Below are 17,359 nucleotides of genomic sequence, written 5' to 3' on the forward strand. Positions count from 1 at the left end.
GTTACACCGGCCTGCTCTTCCCGCGATACAATTCGTCAGTTTCGGTTTTTCGGCTGCGCGCATATCTCAGTTCCCACCGCAGGAATGTTAAACAATGTTCTTTTTCACTATTTTAAAGCCTTCAATCAACTATTTTCTTTGCCGGAATCGGATTTCTGGGAATGTTTGATCTTTTCCCGCTCAACCGCTTGTTTCAATTTTTATCTTATCACAGTCCAGGTAAGCGGCACGTTTATTGCTATCTAGCACGATCAAATCGGGTTTCGCATTGCTTCTTTTCACTTACTGTTGTTGCCCATCTTCAAGAGGTCGGCTGGTAGAGAGCTTAAGCCGGTAATCCGGCTCGATCGGCCGCTGCAGAGTTGCTCGGCACTTGCCTTCTTCGGGGGAGGAGATCAAAGCCTGAAACGGCTCCTTCAGGAGCTGAATCACGCCAACCTCACACTCCCTCTTAGGCACTGCTGCCTGCTTGTCCCCCCCCTCGCTGGGGAGCGATGCGTTGGGCTAAAAACTGCCCAAGCTGTCAAAAGCGGCCGTCGCTCACTTCGCACAATCGCGAAAGTGCGTCAGTCCTCCATCTTAGCTCGACCGGAAGCCGGATGCAGGATGATTACAATATTAATTGGGGGGAAACAGGAATTAAGCAACATTAGAGTTAGACACTGGATTATTATTTTTTTAAAGCATGCTACAGGACTTCTTCGGTGTTTTATTTATTTATTTATTTATTTTTGGGATTTATATCCCGCCCTATCCAACAGGTTTGGCTAGCTGCTTTCAGTTTTCAGTATGAAGAATCCTGTGGAATCTTAAAGATCCAAGCTACTATAGGGCAGCACTCATTTCATCTTATACACCAATATTAAAAAAAACGCTTCATGTATGGGGGGGGTGCAAATATTTATTTGTACAGTGGAGAAGCAGTTTTATACAGCAATGCTGAAAATACAATCTGCAACCTAATCAGGTATGCCTAGCCCTAACTTAAGAACACCACTTATTGCTGACTAATGATGAATATGCTATCATCCAATCAGAATTAGCTATGCCTAGTTCGATGGGAACCTGGCAGTGCAATCCTGAGCCGTTACACCCTTATAAGCCCATTGATTTCAACAGACTTAGAGGGGCACGTCTCTGCATAGGATGGCACTGTGAGAGCCCAGGTGGGATGCCATTTTGCAGACAGGTCAGAGCAGTGTCCCATAGAGTTTTCAGTGATGGTTCCTGTTCGGTGGAACAGCCTCCCTGAGGATGTCAGGAAGCCCCTGGCATTCCTCATCGTTTGGAGGCTTTGCAAACTTAAATAATTAAGAAAGCCATTCTTACTCTTTATGTGATTGTTTTTTGGAGGTAAAGCTGAGAAAATCTTCCTGTGCTTGCTTATAGATATTGTTCTGTTTTTGTCACTGTTTCATATTGGTTTTAAATAACATTGCAACCAGCTGTAGCCCTTCTGGAGAAAGCCAAACTAAAAATGCTATAACTAGAGAAATGCCAAAGAGGTCCAGGCATGTTCAAGTCACGCCAAAAAAATGTTCAAATGTCATTAACTGGAATAAAGGTTAATATGTTGCATGGAGAACAAGTTGCCATGTGATAGCCATGCATTAAAGTGGCTAAGTCAAATTTAGCAACTTCACAATCTAGTCAGATTTTGACTCATTTCTGCTTTTAAACATGATTCTAAGGCCTTATCAGCATATTACAATTGTCCAGCACAACCTTTAGAAGAGCTTATCAGGTCAGCCAGCAATTCTTAAACTGAGCCAAATAATTTTTGCAAGGGCAGACAGAACATGCATCAAGTTTGTTTCAAAAACAAGAAAAACATTGCAGGCAGGCACTTACTTTACCATAGTTGGTTGTAGTTACATTCCATTTGCGTACTCGGTTCCCATCATAGGCATATGAATCTGGAGTATCTCCAACGCCTTCCTACATAAAAAGAGAGCCAAGAATACACTGTAATCAAATCTACTTGAACGACAATTAATTAAAGGAGAAATAGAAGAGAGAGCATGAAGTACAGACTGTTACATTCTCAGGGGCATGATTTTTCAGTTGGTCTCTTAAGCAGCATTTCCCTGACAGAAAGAGGCAAGACTTTGAATAAGTTTCAGGTGATACTTTAATACATTCCTATGGATAAGTAACATGGAATATCTACAGCTCATTCACACACCAGTTAACTTAATATTGGAACACTGTACCAACTCTTGTGTTTTTGTTTCTCAAACGTGTCTTTATGGTACTGTTTCCTTTTGTTCCATCTATCACTGTTAGACTCAGGCCAAGAAGCAGTAACAAACATAGTCTGAAGAGAGACTTCAGAAGTCGCTGGATCACTCATATGGGGGCAATGGAATATATCAGACAACAGTCCACAACTGAAAATCTAAGTAAACACAATTGGACATAGCCCGTATCTAACATAATCGGAAGAAATTATAACCTTCCCATTCTAGCCTTCAATAAACTTCTGCAAAAAGCAGATTACAAAATATGATCCTTCCAGTGTTCATATATGCAAAGAAATTCACAACACAGAAGATCAATCCAGTCCTGCACATTAATATACAAGAGAATTCAAGATTATGTGTTCAAAGCACCCCAGACTTGTGTAATGCTGTTATGTTACCTCTTGATTGAATCGACAATTGAGAGTGCACCAGCCAATCTGCATGAGACCTTGGGATGAAATCAGCACCTCATAGATCCATTTTCCTAAAAGAAAAGACAGCAGAAATGTGTCAGTCACACAACTGTATTATACAAATGTACGCTGATTCTCAAACAACATAGAAAGCTAGATTAACCCTAGAATTATAGCATCCAGAGTAGTCAGTCCATTAATCCTGCTCCAGGTTCTTACATGTTGTATCTAATCCCCCTCCCCCATCCCAATAATTGTGGCTCCAAAAGCAAATCAGGGATTTCTTTAAGTCTCACTCTCATTACATTCATCTCTCAGACTGTTATGTTCTTGCTAAAAACATTTCCATGCTTGAACCAAAAGTATAGTCAGGTCCAGCTCTTTTCTAGTACTAACCTTTATACACGCAGGTAGTGGCTCTGATAGAACCGAAGTTACTATGCCCAATCACCTGATTTTAGAAAAAGAGAAAGAGGACTGTCACGCCATGAATAAAAATTCTTCCATTTAACTGCCTCCACTCTGCTTTGCATGGACATAAACAGAGAAGACAAGTTAGAAAATTTATCAGGTCACTTCCAAACATATAAGTGCATCACCAGTGGCTTGCTCACATCTATTATTTTATAACTGGATTGAGCAAAAAAAAGAAATTAAGACGTCTGCAAACAACTTGCACACAGGAACAATAGAAACAGCATGTCAGCAAAGTAGCTTCCCATTTCTGTTGCTCTCAAGTCAAACACCATGCCAAGATCAGAAAAGATGCCTGTGCAGATGGCACAATTCTTGCTGGTCCTGTATTCACTCCCACCAGCCATGTGGACAGGTTGGGAATCAGCAAGGATTAAGAGTCTGCTGAATGCCACCTGCAAGAACAGATGGGCCACACAAAAGTGTGCACCTAAGGACTTGCCAGAAACAGTATAGTCAAGAAGACAATGCCAGAAGGAATAAGAAATGAGTCCAAAGCACAGATGGGACAATGCACTGGAAAAGTACATGATGTTTATGACAGGAACACTCACGGGGCAAAAGTACTCTATAAGCAGACAAGCATACCATCTGTTTTTAAGGGTGCCATAAACCAGGGTACCCCAATGCTTTTGAGCCCGTGGACACCAATATGATTCTGACACAGGGTGGTGGGTGCACACACAAAACGGCTGCCACAGGAGGCAGAGCCAATCACAAAATGGCCACTAGGGACACACACAGAGGAAGTCTAAGTGCAGGGGAGAAGAGGGGTAATTTTTTAAAAATCCACTTGGAAAGAGGAGTGAGAGACAGAATAAAACCAACCCTTTGGTGGCAGCTACCACTGACACAACATTACTTTAATCTGCACAATCAAATTGCCAATGGCCAATGAAACCCTGCTGGGCAAGAGCTCCACTTGGCCCCACCCACTTTCTAAAAAACTTGGTAGGCAACAGGAAAGATGTTAGTGGTAGGGCTGCAGAGAGAGGAGCCTGGGGGGGGGACAAAATTGGGGGGGGAGTCAGCTGGAGGGCCCCTGAAGCCAGCATCATACTGTATTCACCAAATGTTTTTTTAAAAATTCCTAATGCAGTTCTGACTGCAAGGCACTAAGGGCACAGGGAAGGCAGAGCCTTTCTGCAAAGTTTACTGTGAGGCTGAGGGAAACCATTTGGTGATCAGATCCTGCTAAACCCATCAGCCAAGCCATCGCTGGAGCAAGGCAAGACTAGCCAGGACAAGCTACTCATTGCCAGGATGCGGATCACCACGGGCCCCCTGGACAAAGATTCCATCTCCCCCCCCCCCCATGACCCTGATATATATTTATTATAAATGTGTGGTAATAGCCAGCAAAGTTATTTGTTATATAAAATAAAAGTTATTTGTTATATAAAATAAATATATATTTATATATTTATTATAAATGTGTGGTAAGAGCCAGCAAATATATATATTTATTATAAATGTGTGGTAAGAGCCAGCAAAGTTATTTGTTTTGTTCTGATATTTAGTTTGGATCAGGGTCATTGGGGGGGGGAGATGGAATCTTTGTCCAGGGGGGCCCGTGGTGATCCGCATCCTGGCAATGAGTAGCTTGTCCTGGCTAGTCTTGCCTTGCTCCAGCGATGGCTTGGCTGATGGGTTTAGCAGGATCTTATATATAATATAAAAACATGTCCATCTGTCTGTCCATTTGTGGCAGGTATAGCTTATTAGAAAATAAAACGAGGAATCTCAAAATTGGCCATCAACTTCAGGATGATCATGAGAGTTCTAGGCCAAAAACGAAATGAACTGGAATATCCTGTTCCAGGTTATCTCCACACACCCCATGCTATTTGCAGTGGGAACTAAGCCTGTGTAATGGTTAAAGTTTTGGACTAGGATCTGGGAAACCCTGGTTCAAATCCCTACTCTGCTATGGAAGCTTACTGGGTGACCTTGGGCCCATCACACACTCTCAGCCTAACCGACTTTACAGGGTTGTTGTGAGGATAAAACGGAGGAGACGAGAATGATGTAAGCCACTTCGGTTCCCCTTTGGGAAGAAAGGCAGGATATAAATAAGAGTAAATAGATATTCTAACTTCCGCTCCTCATTTGTTACCACTAAGGCAGATTAATATTTTATTATTATGCATATAAAGGGTGGAGAGAGGGGACGCATGCTTTTACTACTTTGATCGATTATGGGAAAATATTTAACACACACACACACCGATGTGTTCATAATATTAACAAAGGTTTGCTGCTATAGTACTATTAAATACGTTCTAAGTTGCCAAGCAGGATAGACCGAAGAGTTCAGACTGCAAAATAAAATGGAGAGAATGTTCTAAGCTACTTTTTTTTTGGGGGGGGGATTAGAAGTGGGGATAGACGAATGGCAGATCATGAAAGGCAGAGAGCAAATCAAAGAAAGAAAAGTGTGGCAAACAGGGAAATGTAGGAAAAGACTATGAAAGGTGTGGGGGGTTTTGGTGGGATTGTTTCCACACTGTAACAGGACTGCCCCTTTGCAAGATCTGGCTGTGCAGGAGTTGGGTGAAACTAAAGAAAGAGGGAAACCATAGAGAATGCCCCTGTAAAAAGTCTGAATCCTGGCAATGACTAGCTTGTCCTGGCTGGTCTTGCCTTGCTCCAGCGGTGGCTTGGCTGATGGGTTTAGCAGGATCTGATCTCCAAATGATCTCCCTCAGCCTCACAGTAAACTTTGCAAAAAGGCTCTGCCTTTCCTATGCCCTTAGTGACTGGATGCAGTCAGAACTGCACTAGGAATTTTTAAAAAAATTACATTCAGTGAATACAATATGATGCTGGCTTCAGGGGCCCTCCAGCTGACTTGGGGCCCTCAAATTTTGTCCCCCTAGTCCCCCTCTCTCAGCGGTCCAGGATCCAGATGGAATCTTTGACCAGGTGCCCCTGATGGCTCTCAGCAGACCCAGTCAGTGGGTGCACCTACAGGAACCAAGCTGGAGACCCCTGCTGTAGATATCTGAGTGCCTGGATTAGTAACAGTAGCTGCTGGTAAACTCAAGGCAAAGACACTTCTGTCTTCCCTTTCTCTCATGAGAATCAAGCCCAATAAGTGAGCTGTAGTAGCAAGAAAAACATACACACATTCACCGTTGCAGCTCTGCTGTACGAGAGGCAGAAATGAATTCTCTGTGTGAGCTGGGAAAAGGACTCTAACTAACAAGAACAGTCTTCAAAAAACAGCTCAGACTGAAAGCAATAAAGGATATAAGGCAGTGCAGAATTAAAGAGAACACTCCAGATACATCAGCTGAAGTTTCATACAAGTGGCATAACACAAGAGTGAGTAGCAAAATACAAACAAGAAGCAAGAAGTGTCAGAATTACAGGTACTGGAAGGCTTATCAGAAAATAATACTACAGCAGTAGCAAAGCGGGTTGTAATAATACCTGACAGAATGACATACTTATCAGGAATGAAAGCTGCATTCTAACATATCTTCTATAAACACCAAGAGCCAGTTCAGACATAACGCTAGCTCTGTGTTAACCATGGTTAATATATTTAGGAGACAGCCTGTCAAGAACTTTGGTTCACTCAAAATGGAGTTCTGCTTTAACAGTTCAGTTCAGTCTGGCTGCAGCCTGCCTTTGTTAAAATTGTTGTCTCTAAGTCTCCAAAGTCTCTACAGAACGTCCTTGCACCTGCAAAGATAATGTGTTCTTCTCTCCAGCCTTGGCTTCCCAATTAACATTCCAGCTCACTTAAGTCTTGTGAGAGGCAGGGTGGTGGGAAGCTGCAGATCGCACTACTTGCTCTTATGACATGATCAGAGACTAATGAAATCATCATTTCACTGATTGGCCTACTTGTATCTATAGGACATTGCTTGAAACCTGATTGGTGCAGAGGCCTAGCATCAATCTAGGATTCAAACGATAAATTACCTGCCTTGAAAACCTATTCAGTAGGCTTGATGGTGTTTGTATGGTATGCCAACATGTGGCATCACTTTGGGCCATCTTGAACTTTGCTGCTGAAGCCAAACAGCCTGGCTTTTGGGACTCTGGAGAAGGAGTACACTTTGGACCCAGAACATTGAATGGGTAACATCTTGCCTTTTGAGAACCAATGTTTTTAAAGTGTCTAGGTACTGTTTTAATATCAAGTTTTATTGTCTTCTTCCTCACAATATTTTAAGTAATTTAGCACCTTTTAATAATACCTTTTACACCTTAATGAAAATATATTTCATTCACCAGACTGGTTCCTTGTCTCTGCAGCTGCAATAAGAAATCTAGTGCCTAAGACTGGTGGTTCACTATAGTAACTTTGAGGGTTTCCTGCTGTGAGTCAACTTCACAGGGAGGACTCCCTAGTTAATCCCAGTAAGGTCAGGAATTTGTCCTCTGGCTCCTGACTGGAGGGACAGAGGTGGACTGGTGGTACCCTACCCAGGTTAAAGGTGCACAAGTGCCTTTATCACCTTTTGTAGTTTCCAGCTAGCCAGCCTCTTGGCGAAAAGGGTTTCAGCTCAGGTTGGGCAGGGGAGATCTTTTTTGACACAGTCCTAAAAACATGCACTTGGTACAAACTAAGGATTCTGATGATATACCACCCACAACTGTCTTACAGATTCCATGACTGAGCACATAGGAAGTAGTCTCAAGACTGGTGTTGGAGACTCCCTTAGCTTTTTGTTTTGGGAGGGGCTTCAGCATCCACGCCAAGACCATCTTGTTAAAATACAGAGCTGTCCCTGTGTGTATGTCTGTAAAGTCCAATATATGTAGCAGGTCATATGACTGCTTTTGTGTTCTGTACAGGAAGGCAACAGCTCTATAGACTAGAAAGCTGCCTTTTTAGGGACAAATAATTAACTAGTGAAGGTGGAACTGATTTCCCAGAACCTTTGAAGAGGTGAGGGTCTTCCTGGAAGCTACTAGATCCTACAGGATTTCACCTGCTCCTCAGGAACTTGCAAGCTTTCATGTAAGCATCCTAGCCAGTTTCTGAAATAGTGACTTGGCCCTGTTGGTGCCTGGCCACTGTCTTTCTAGGCTGAGAAATTAGGGCAGTGCATTGTGGAATTTCCCTTTTCTTTTTTTTTGGTTATATTGAAGAAAGAATTTTATAATTTAACACCACCACCAAAATCATTAAAAACAAAACTTCACTTGCACCCTTTATCTTCATATCTTGATAATGTTTATACGATTCTCAAACTATCTTAGCTCATTATAATAAATTTACAATATATTATCAAATTAACCTTTGAACTAAATTATTCTGCAAATAATTAATGGAGGGTAGGGTCCAGATGGCAACACACCTACTGCGCAGATCAAAAGGAGAGAAGATCCGCTGGGAGATCAATAAAGAACCGGCAGGGTGCCTGATAGGTATTCACCTCCCCCAATACTATGTGCCCCTAGTTAGAATTGGTAATTTGCAATGTAAACTACTCAGAGTACCTTCGGGATTAGAGCGGTATAAGAAATCGAAAGTATAAATAAATAAATTAATTTAAAAAACACAGGGAGCCTATAGTTGTTCCCCATGGAGTTTCTCAGGGCTTCGTTAGGTTCTCTACATGGAACATCTGGGAGAAGCCCAGTTATGGATGGAGGTGAGTTAGTATGTTAATATCTCACCATTTCAGAAACAGCAACACTGGCTTCCAGTTTACTTCCAGGCCCAATTCAAAATGCTGGCTTTAATTTTTAACACCACAGATGATATGACAGGAAGCTTCTCCTCCCCTTTGAACCTTTTCAAAATTGAGTTAAGATTTTCCAACAAGGCTTGCTTTGTTTCATATTTTTTGAAATAAGAAGTAAAATGCCATTCCCATTCACGGGCAAGTAAGTTCTCTAGCATCATTAATCATGCGTAGTATTAAAATCTTAAATTCACTTCAAACTGAATGGGGAATGCTTATTATTCTTACAGTTCTTATCCACACTGACAAACTTTTTAACCATGGTTAAGAGGAATTTGCCCCAAATGGTGGCTGGGAAAAGGAAATGCATGTTTCCAGGACTAACCAATGTTACCTCTGCATCAGTCCAAAAAGCAAAAAGTGGGGACAAACAGAGAGGAACACAGTAGCACCAACTTAAACTTTCAGCAGCCTTTAAGTATGCCAGGACTAGTACATTCACTAGTGTTGTCAACAACCTGGAGAAAAACCTTGCCCATTTAACAGAGGCTGAATGTGTAGAAATGGGCACTTGAAGCTCTTCGTGGTACAGAGGTAAATAACTTCACTTGATATAACAACATCCCATTAATCCTTGGTTAAAGGAACAGGATATTTTTTCTCTCCAGGCTGTTGGCAACCCCAGCTTTAAACTCACCCCAAGTAGGTCATCATCCACAAGTAGAAGTCCCTCAAAACCACTTGTATGATCCAATACTACAACAGAGGGACCGAGTCTGCCTTCTATCACCTGATCTGAAATGAAAAGTGCAGGAATAGCAATGAGAAAGGCTTGCAAAATAATAGCATCATCAATATAGTGATCCACAGTTGTATACAAAACAAACAAAAATAGAGAGAAACAAACCAAGACATTATCTTGCTCAGAAAAAAAGGAAGCACAGAGGGACACAACACAATGTTTCCTAGCCCGACAATAAAGTCTCACAAGGTATCTAGAAAATATATCCAATATATCCCAAAAGATTCTAATAAAACTACAGCATGCAGTTATGTCCAGACACCAAAAAAAGGAGCAAAAACATTTACAGATCTATTATTTACACCTCTAACTAACACAGCTACCCTCGGAAACTATTTACAAATCTAGACTGTGTTGTACTTAAGGGGATATTTCAGGAATCTCAAAGGGGACTGATGGCCTTATGAGCAAAAGATGTCTAGGGAAGGAAGACATGCAGGAGTAAGTGAAGAACCCTTATGAATGCTCCTTAGAGGAAATGTAATGCCTTTTATTATTTATGTCACATTAAGAGAAGATTTTATATATATATATATATACACACACATGGCAGATTTCAGAGGAAAGGACAGACTATATTTCACCCACATAAAATCTGTTTGAGAAGCTACCCCTCATACATTTAATCAATTCAACAGGGAGAGGTGCCCCCTTCTTTCCCAATGGAAGTGTCACTGCTAAAACTAATCTGCTGCAGAACAGCACTTAAGTGCCCAGGTATAGCATCAAGAGCTGAACCAGACTGATGGGAGAATTCTCACACAATTCTCTCTCCCTGGCAACACTAATATGAGCAGACTCTCTACTAATACTTACCTTGACCATCTTCAGAGCTGGCATTCTCTGCTAGCAGTCGTTCTATGTGTTCCTGTAAATTTTGGAACGACAAGTGCTTTCTAGGAATAGAAAGAATATTCTTTAGATATTACGTATCAGTCACCAAGGAAAGATCTGCAAAGATTGTAAATGAATATTCCCCAAATACTTCAACATTGTCCCTTCTACATTGCCAACTTGAATTCTATGTGGCCTTTTCAATAGGGTTGCCAGGTCCCTGTTGGGAAATCCCTGGAGATTTGTGGATGGTGCCTGGAAAGGGCAGAGTTTGGGGAGGGGAACTGATTTCTGCATGGTATAGTGCCATACAGTCTGCCCTCCAAAGCTGCCACTTTCTCCAGGGGAACTGATCTCTACAGTCTGGGATCAGTGGCAATTCCTGGAGATCCCCAGGTCCCTCCTGAAGGTTGGTGACCCTACTTTTCAAATATACAAATGTGCCCAAGGAGATAGCTGTCTGAATGTAATTAATAAACAAAGTCAGAAACTAAGATATAGCATGGATAAGAACAGCTTATACATGCTGTCCAAGCTAATTCTTAAAGATACTTTATGCTACTTCGCACACCTCTTGACCTTATACCATGCTACTGAGCTCAAAGCTTTTTCTAAAGTGAGCACTTTGGGATGGATCCAAGCCACTCTGCTCAGCAATATCTGAACACCTCCTCTAGCCTAGCAGCCTTCCTTGAACTTAAGTGGCTCTTCTGTTGGAGAGCTCCTTAGGCTTCAAACTTTGGTGAGCAGGGTAGCTGGATCCACTTCATTAATTATTTGGCAAGTACTTCCTTCTAGTTTGCATATTGTATAGAATGGACTACCGAAGCCCCAGGGACCAAGATTTCTGTCTGACTTCCCACTGAACTGAGGTGGTAAGCCAGGCCTGCACAACTTGTGGGCCTAGGAACATATATGGTGAGAGGTTATATTCATCTTAGTGAATCACAAATTGTCCTGGTCATGGTAAAGCTTGAATCCAACAGAAACTGGATATTACACTAAACACCTTCCTTTTCAGCCCAGTAATTTCTGTGATTTTAAGGAATCAGACAAATTAACTAGGAGCTGAATATTTGGAAACTAAGAAAAATAAAAGTAAAAATCCAATGGCATACACCAAAAAAAAATCATTCTGGAAGTAAGAAAATATGTTCTGGTAGACAAGGAAGAAAAAAAGCACTCCTTCCGTCTCCTCCTCCTCTTGGTAACCTCTGCTCACCAAAAGCAAAAGGGGATGAAAGTTATTTTTAGCACTGACAACTCAGTTGTGAGTTCAGAAGCTAAGTATATAGCGGACGGAATTTGACCCTAGCAGCTTGTTAAATACAAATATACAACAGGCGTTCTTCAAGAGAAACCCTCACATGTGTCTCAAACTGTTCTATGGCACTGCTACCACCCCGAGCAGGTGAGCCCTCCCAGGGATAAAAATGAAAGGAACTTTTGCTCAGTATTAAAAGGTCATATTCTGAGGTATGGGGATGTAATGTGCTTTAATGTATAATGGAAAAATAAAATTTAAAAATGGTTTCCTATCAGGCTTTATTTTTAATTTCATCAGGATTATATATTAAGTGACAATACACAATTTAAAATAACAATAATACAAAATAGGTTTTATCTTACAGTAGTGAAAACTAATGACATTGCATCGTTGTATGCAATGTACTAGACACTGAAAATTTGTCTGCCATCATCTGATTAGGTCTGTAACTTCATGACAATTACATTCATTGAAATTAATTGTGAATATTTCCAAAAAGTTCAGCTTGTATTTCTATTGGTCATTTCTATGAGATATAGATTTACCACACACACATTGGGTCACCATCACTGCGCTCTCTCTCTCTCTCGCTCTCTCTCTCGCTCTCTCTCTCTCACACACACACACACACTTGCACACACCTTCAAAATGAAAATCGTTGCGTGTTGTCTAAAAAGCCACACAAACATCACACAAAAAGCTTTCACAATACAATGAACTCTTTGTTTTGCCTAACGTCAGCATTATGATTCTGTTTTGCTCCCAAGTAACACTGCTAAAGATGCACTCATCAGCAACATCAGCATGGATACAGCTTTGCTTGCCGTTTGGCAACTCAGGAGTTCAGTACCTGTGTGCAGCAGCTGGCTGAATCCCATCAGCACTGGGGAAAATACGGTGCAGATAATCATTCAGAAGTTTGCTGTTCACTATTCCTATGGCAAATAGCAAATCAGCAATAAGCTATCAGGCATAAAATCATACTACTTTCACTTCTGCCAGGTGAGAAAAGAGCTCAATATGTCATCTCAGTATTTAATTAGCAGCAATGTACAGTTTAGCAAACAGTTAATAAAAAGTCATGTCACAATAAATTATTTGCAAACCAACCCTAAGAAATGTCCTTGAATATTGGTTAAACTGAGCTTCTAGGATTACAGCATTCATCTCTAAGTGTGTCTCTTCATCAGGTATCCTGGCATATGCAGCAAATGGTTGCTACATTGTGGATCTTGCCCCTTTGCAAGTTCCTTTCTGAGAAAGTACATTTGTTTAAGAAGGGATACAGCAATGCACCACATGAAGTATTCAAGTAGCACATTAATGCATCCCAGCCCTCATGGTTGCTGTCTGCACATACTCTTCAGTTACTCGGCAGGAGGTGTTGCAGCATTTTGCCTGAAATGGCAGATCAGTTTGGTCTGTCCTTCTTCTCTTTCCTTGCCTGTGCTACTCTTTGAACACCCACACTTCAATCAAGCAGCCAGCAGCACAAGGACAATAACTGACAAACCAAACTTAAAACAAACAAAAAAACTAAAAGAGCTGCAACACGAGAAGTCTGTCATAAAATACCCAGAAAACCAATGGGCATTTTAGAGTTTAATCAGCATGCTTGCACTTCATCACTACCCCTGTTTTTATTATCATACCTAACAGCAGTTCTAATCAAGGTCCCATCAATTTGAGGCCAGAAAGAACTACAATCCGTGGTAAAGAACAAGTCAACAAATGAGGATGTTTACTGTTTCTTTATGCTAATAAACAATTCTGAGCTAAAATATCCAAGGATGGATTCATCTAAACATTTTTCTACTACAGAATGATTTTTCTACCTTCTGAACAAGCTGTACAGGGGTAAGAATCAGCACAGCTTTTGCTATGTGAAGTCCTTCTCAGCTTTTAGCGCTCATTTTTACTTTTAAATTTGTGTTAAGTAGGTGGATAATAGTGAGCAGGCAGACATTATATACTTGGACTTCTGTATCATCAACTAGTTTCTGTCATAATTTTCCCTCTATACCATCCCCTCCCCCAATATACAGGCATGGTACTCTTACCTACAGCCTTGGACTTTTCAGGCTCTGTGCTTAGTCTGTAGTTCTTCCGAGAAAAAGATGTGCCAGCACCTCTTGATGTCATAATTCAGGTCAGTGTGAATGGCCACTAACCCCAAAGCTGAAACAAAAAAATAATAATTAATGTTTGTCTGAAAATGAAAACTTTTGCAAGAAAGAAAGGATGCAAAGATCCATCAAAACCTCCACAATGCTGAAGAAATGTAGCAAAACAACCCTATAAATAATTTGCATTTTCCTGGGACTAGAAGTCTTTATGCAGCTGCATGGAATTTTTTGCCTCTAAGGACCTGCCACCAGGAAAAACATAAGCATAAAAAACAAGGTATAGGATGGTTCCAAGAGTAGCAGAATTTCAAAAGATTATAACAAAACTAGGAACCTGGCAACAACAATGGCTGAAAAGTTCATTGCAGGCTAAAAGTCACACACCTAGGAAAACAGTTTAACCCCATTCAAAATAATGGTTTTAAAACAAGGGAAGACACAAAGAGACTAAGTATAACCCCTGGGGAGAGGAGGAAGAGAGAGAGGAGCAAGCATAAACAGAATATGTAATTAACTTCAGACAGTAATGAATATTGATTGACAAGCTCGAGTCCCCATAAAACAAAACATATAAAATACAACAATGTCTGTACAGACTAGTTGTATAAAAAACAAAAGTTAATACATTTGTATCCAAACAGGCCACAGGAGAATGATATGACTGATGTTGTGTTTTATGGGAGACTTCTGTTTGTCAATAGATATTCATTACTTTCTGGAGTTCAGAGTAACGGTTCCAACAGCAGCTGTAAGCTTTCTGTACGAATCAAGCACAACATCCGGAGGATTTCACACAAAAAAGTGAATTTAAGTCTTAAAAGGAAATTCAATGTATGATGAAGATACACTGTATAAGGGCAAATACTGTATAAGGGCACATACAGGAGAGAGGCATCCTTAACAAGCAGTCTAACAATCAGTAGTATATCCATTCTATGCCCCACTATAGAATTCCCTGGTGCACAAGGTGCGGTCAGCTCCCCCCCCAATTTCTCTGCACTCTACCTTGGACCCCTAGTCATGTACTCTGTTGCATTCACTATACAACTGAAGCAGGAACTTAGGAGCAATAGCTACTCTATGTCCCCAACATCACTACTATTCATACACAAAATCTTCCTTTATAAGGAAACATATACAGTATCTTATCAAGGACATCACTGTCAAGGGTGCCATATCCATCTGCCACACTACATTAGATAAAGTTTTTTTCTGCCTCTAAGTAAAGTGAAAACATCAGCAGACAATACCGTCCTTCACACTATACAACAAAACCTTAACAATAACGTTTAGAACATTAGCAAATGTGTGTTCATAGGCTAGGTGTGTGAATCATAATGCAAAAACAAAGATAAAACAGGCAATATTGCTTTCATTCACAGAGTCAGATTTACAAAATCGGGTGTTCTTACAGTGGTCCACATCCACCACCCCCAAATGTTATTTGAAACCATTTAAATTTACTACAAGGAGGAATTATTTCTAAATATCCCAAAGCTATAATATAGCTACAACAGGGTCATTTCTAAGCAATACAGCAACCTACTGAAGAGTGTTCATGGCTCAATAATAAAAAAACGAACCAACTGTTGCAAATGAGACAGTGGTGTACACACACACCAGATGAGTAGCTAGCTTAAAGCCTGAACTACAAGGCTCTGTAATCTGAAATGTCTGAGCTAACATTTGTGAAAACCATCCTAATTTCAGACTTGTGATTTTTCTTCTTTAATAACAGGAAAATGTAATTTTTGTAGGTGGCAAAACAAGTCTTCATATATTTATGGCAGGGTTGCCAACTGGCCTGCAGAAAAATGTCCTTTCCCTTTAATAAAGCTTCAGTGTGTGGAAATGGGCAGTTGAAGCCTTTCATGGCACAGAGGTAAATAACATCAATTTAAACGTCTAGTAAAAGGACTGGACATTTTTCTCCTGGCCAGTTGGCAACTCTAGATGATGGCCACCTGAGGAAATGTTGCCTGTAAATTCAGCATACAGAAGTGTTCAGGAGAGCATTTTTCCATAAAGGTTTAATGTTTGAGGGAATTTTTAAGCAGCTTTTAAAAAATACTGCATTGTTTCTTCGATTTATTATATGGTCTTTATCCCACTCCTTTCTAGTTTTGTAATGCAGAGTTATTGCATTACTTGTTGTTACATATATTATATGGGCCTTTTTATATTGTTTTCTAATTCTGTAATCCACCTTGAGTCTCAATGAAATTTGTCCTAATTTTTACATAATCTTGAGTGGCAGATTTTAATTATGTGCCATCTGTAAAGGGCAACATGTGCATCTGTAAAGGGCAATATGCCTGTCATTTATTTACTAAAAAGAATACAAAAAGAGGTCATGAAAACAATTAAAAGTCCTTTTTGGCTCTAAACAATAAATTTAGGTGAACATCGTCTAGACAATTCCCACTATCAGATCTGGATATTCTGAGGAGGCATGCATTTAGGTACACAGGACAAGGAGCCTGAGAGCTCAATCCTATGCACATCTGCTTGGGGTCCCACTGTATCCAGTGCAGCTTACTGTGTATAAGATTGCATCCTATAAAAAGCTGCTGTATACAGACACAATGCTTCCACCTCTGTGTAGAATAATACTGTCCATGATGCAACTGGAGACAGATCAAGATAGGTAGCCATGTTAGTCTGTCAGTGGCAGTAGAAAAGAGCAAGAGTTCAGTAGCACCTTAAAGACTAAAAAAAATGTGGCAGGGTATGAGCTTCGTTAGTCACTTGAGCAGTGACTCACGAAAGCTCATATCCTGCCACAAATTTTATTAGTCTTTAAGGTGCTACTGGACTTTTGCTCTTTTCTACTGATATATTTCTGGTTTCTCACAGGTTTACCATAGAGGTTTTTTAGCCACTTAAGTCTCTGTCCCTTAACAGCCCTGTGTCACAGTTAGACCTGTTCACTGCAGCCTCTTCTGTGAAGGGATTCCCTAGTCTGCTCTAGTGTTGAGAAGAGACTCTTAACAGACCCATCCTATGCACCTTTACTTAATGTATGTCCCACTGACACCAATAGCACTTCCGAAAAAATAACCTTACGCTAAGATTACAAAGCTGAATGCACAAACATATGTATTAGAACTTAAAACCCATTAAATCGCCTTCCGAATAAGCATGGTTAGGATCGCGCTGAGAATCTATTATGATGGGGGGCGGCGGGATTGAATTACACTACCACCCCAACAGCGGGGCTCCAGAATAATAGTAATGTCAACTCTCTGCAACGAGTACTGAAAGAAGGGAATACGACTACTCGCCAGTAGCAGAGTGGACGATTTGGAATAATCAGAAAGAGCAGCAGCAATCTAGAAGACAGGAGCCACTGGCCGCTCCCTGCAAAAGGCCTCTTGATAAACTCTCGCCAAGGACAGAGACCTGACCAGTGATTGGTGTCGCTGCAGCAGTCACTCTGGGGCTGCCCTCTGAGAGCGTCTCCCTCACGCGGAGGGCTACGAGAAGCCCTCAAGGCGCTCCTCCCCCCCCCCCCCCCACTTTGCTCCCCCCCCCCCCCCCCCCCCGCGCACC

The 17,359-nt window shown here is 41.0% G+C and overlaps 1 protein-coding gene across 2 annotated transcripts in view; it reads right to left on the minus strand.

Annotated features, from left to right (window-relative positions):
* The window catches only part of RNF123 (ring finger protein 123), a 144,139-nt gene that overhangs the window by 126,149 nt on the left and 631 nt on the right, over positions 1-17,359 (minus strand). For both annotated transcript variants that reach the window (XM_015407416.1, XM_015407417.1), the window contains exons 2-8: positions 13,742-13,859; positions 12,532-12,616; positions 10,397-10,476; positions 9,476-9,573; positions 3,053-3,107; positions 2,642-2,727; positions 1,852-1,938 (exon numbers count right to left, since the gene is read on the minus strand). In XM_015407416.1, the coding sequence (XP_015262902.1) occupies positions 1,852-1,938; positions 2,642-2,727; positions 3,053-3,107; positions 9,476-9,573; positions 10,397-10,476; positions 12,532-12,616; positions 13,742-13,823 (573 nt within the window). In that variant the 5' untranslated portion in view covers positions 13,824-13,859. The remainder of the gene's footprint in view (positions 1-1,851; positions 1,939-2,641; positions 2,728-3,052; positions 3,108-9,475; positions 9,574-10,396; positions 10,477-12,531; positions 12,617-13,741; positions 13,860-17,359) is intronic.

The sequence above is a fragment of the Gekko japonicus genome, unplaced genomic scaffold (assembly GCF_001447785.1).
Source record: "Gekko japonicus isolate JY-2015 unplaced genomic scaffold, Gekko_japonicus_V1.1 scaffold298, whole genome shotgun sequence".
Taxonomy (NCBI): domain Eukaryota; kingdom Metazoa; phylum Chordata; class Lepidosauria; order Squamata; family Gekkonidae; genus Gekko; species Gekko japonicus.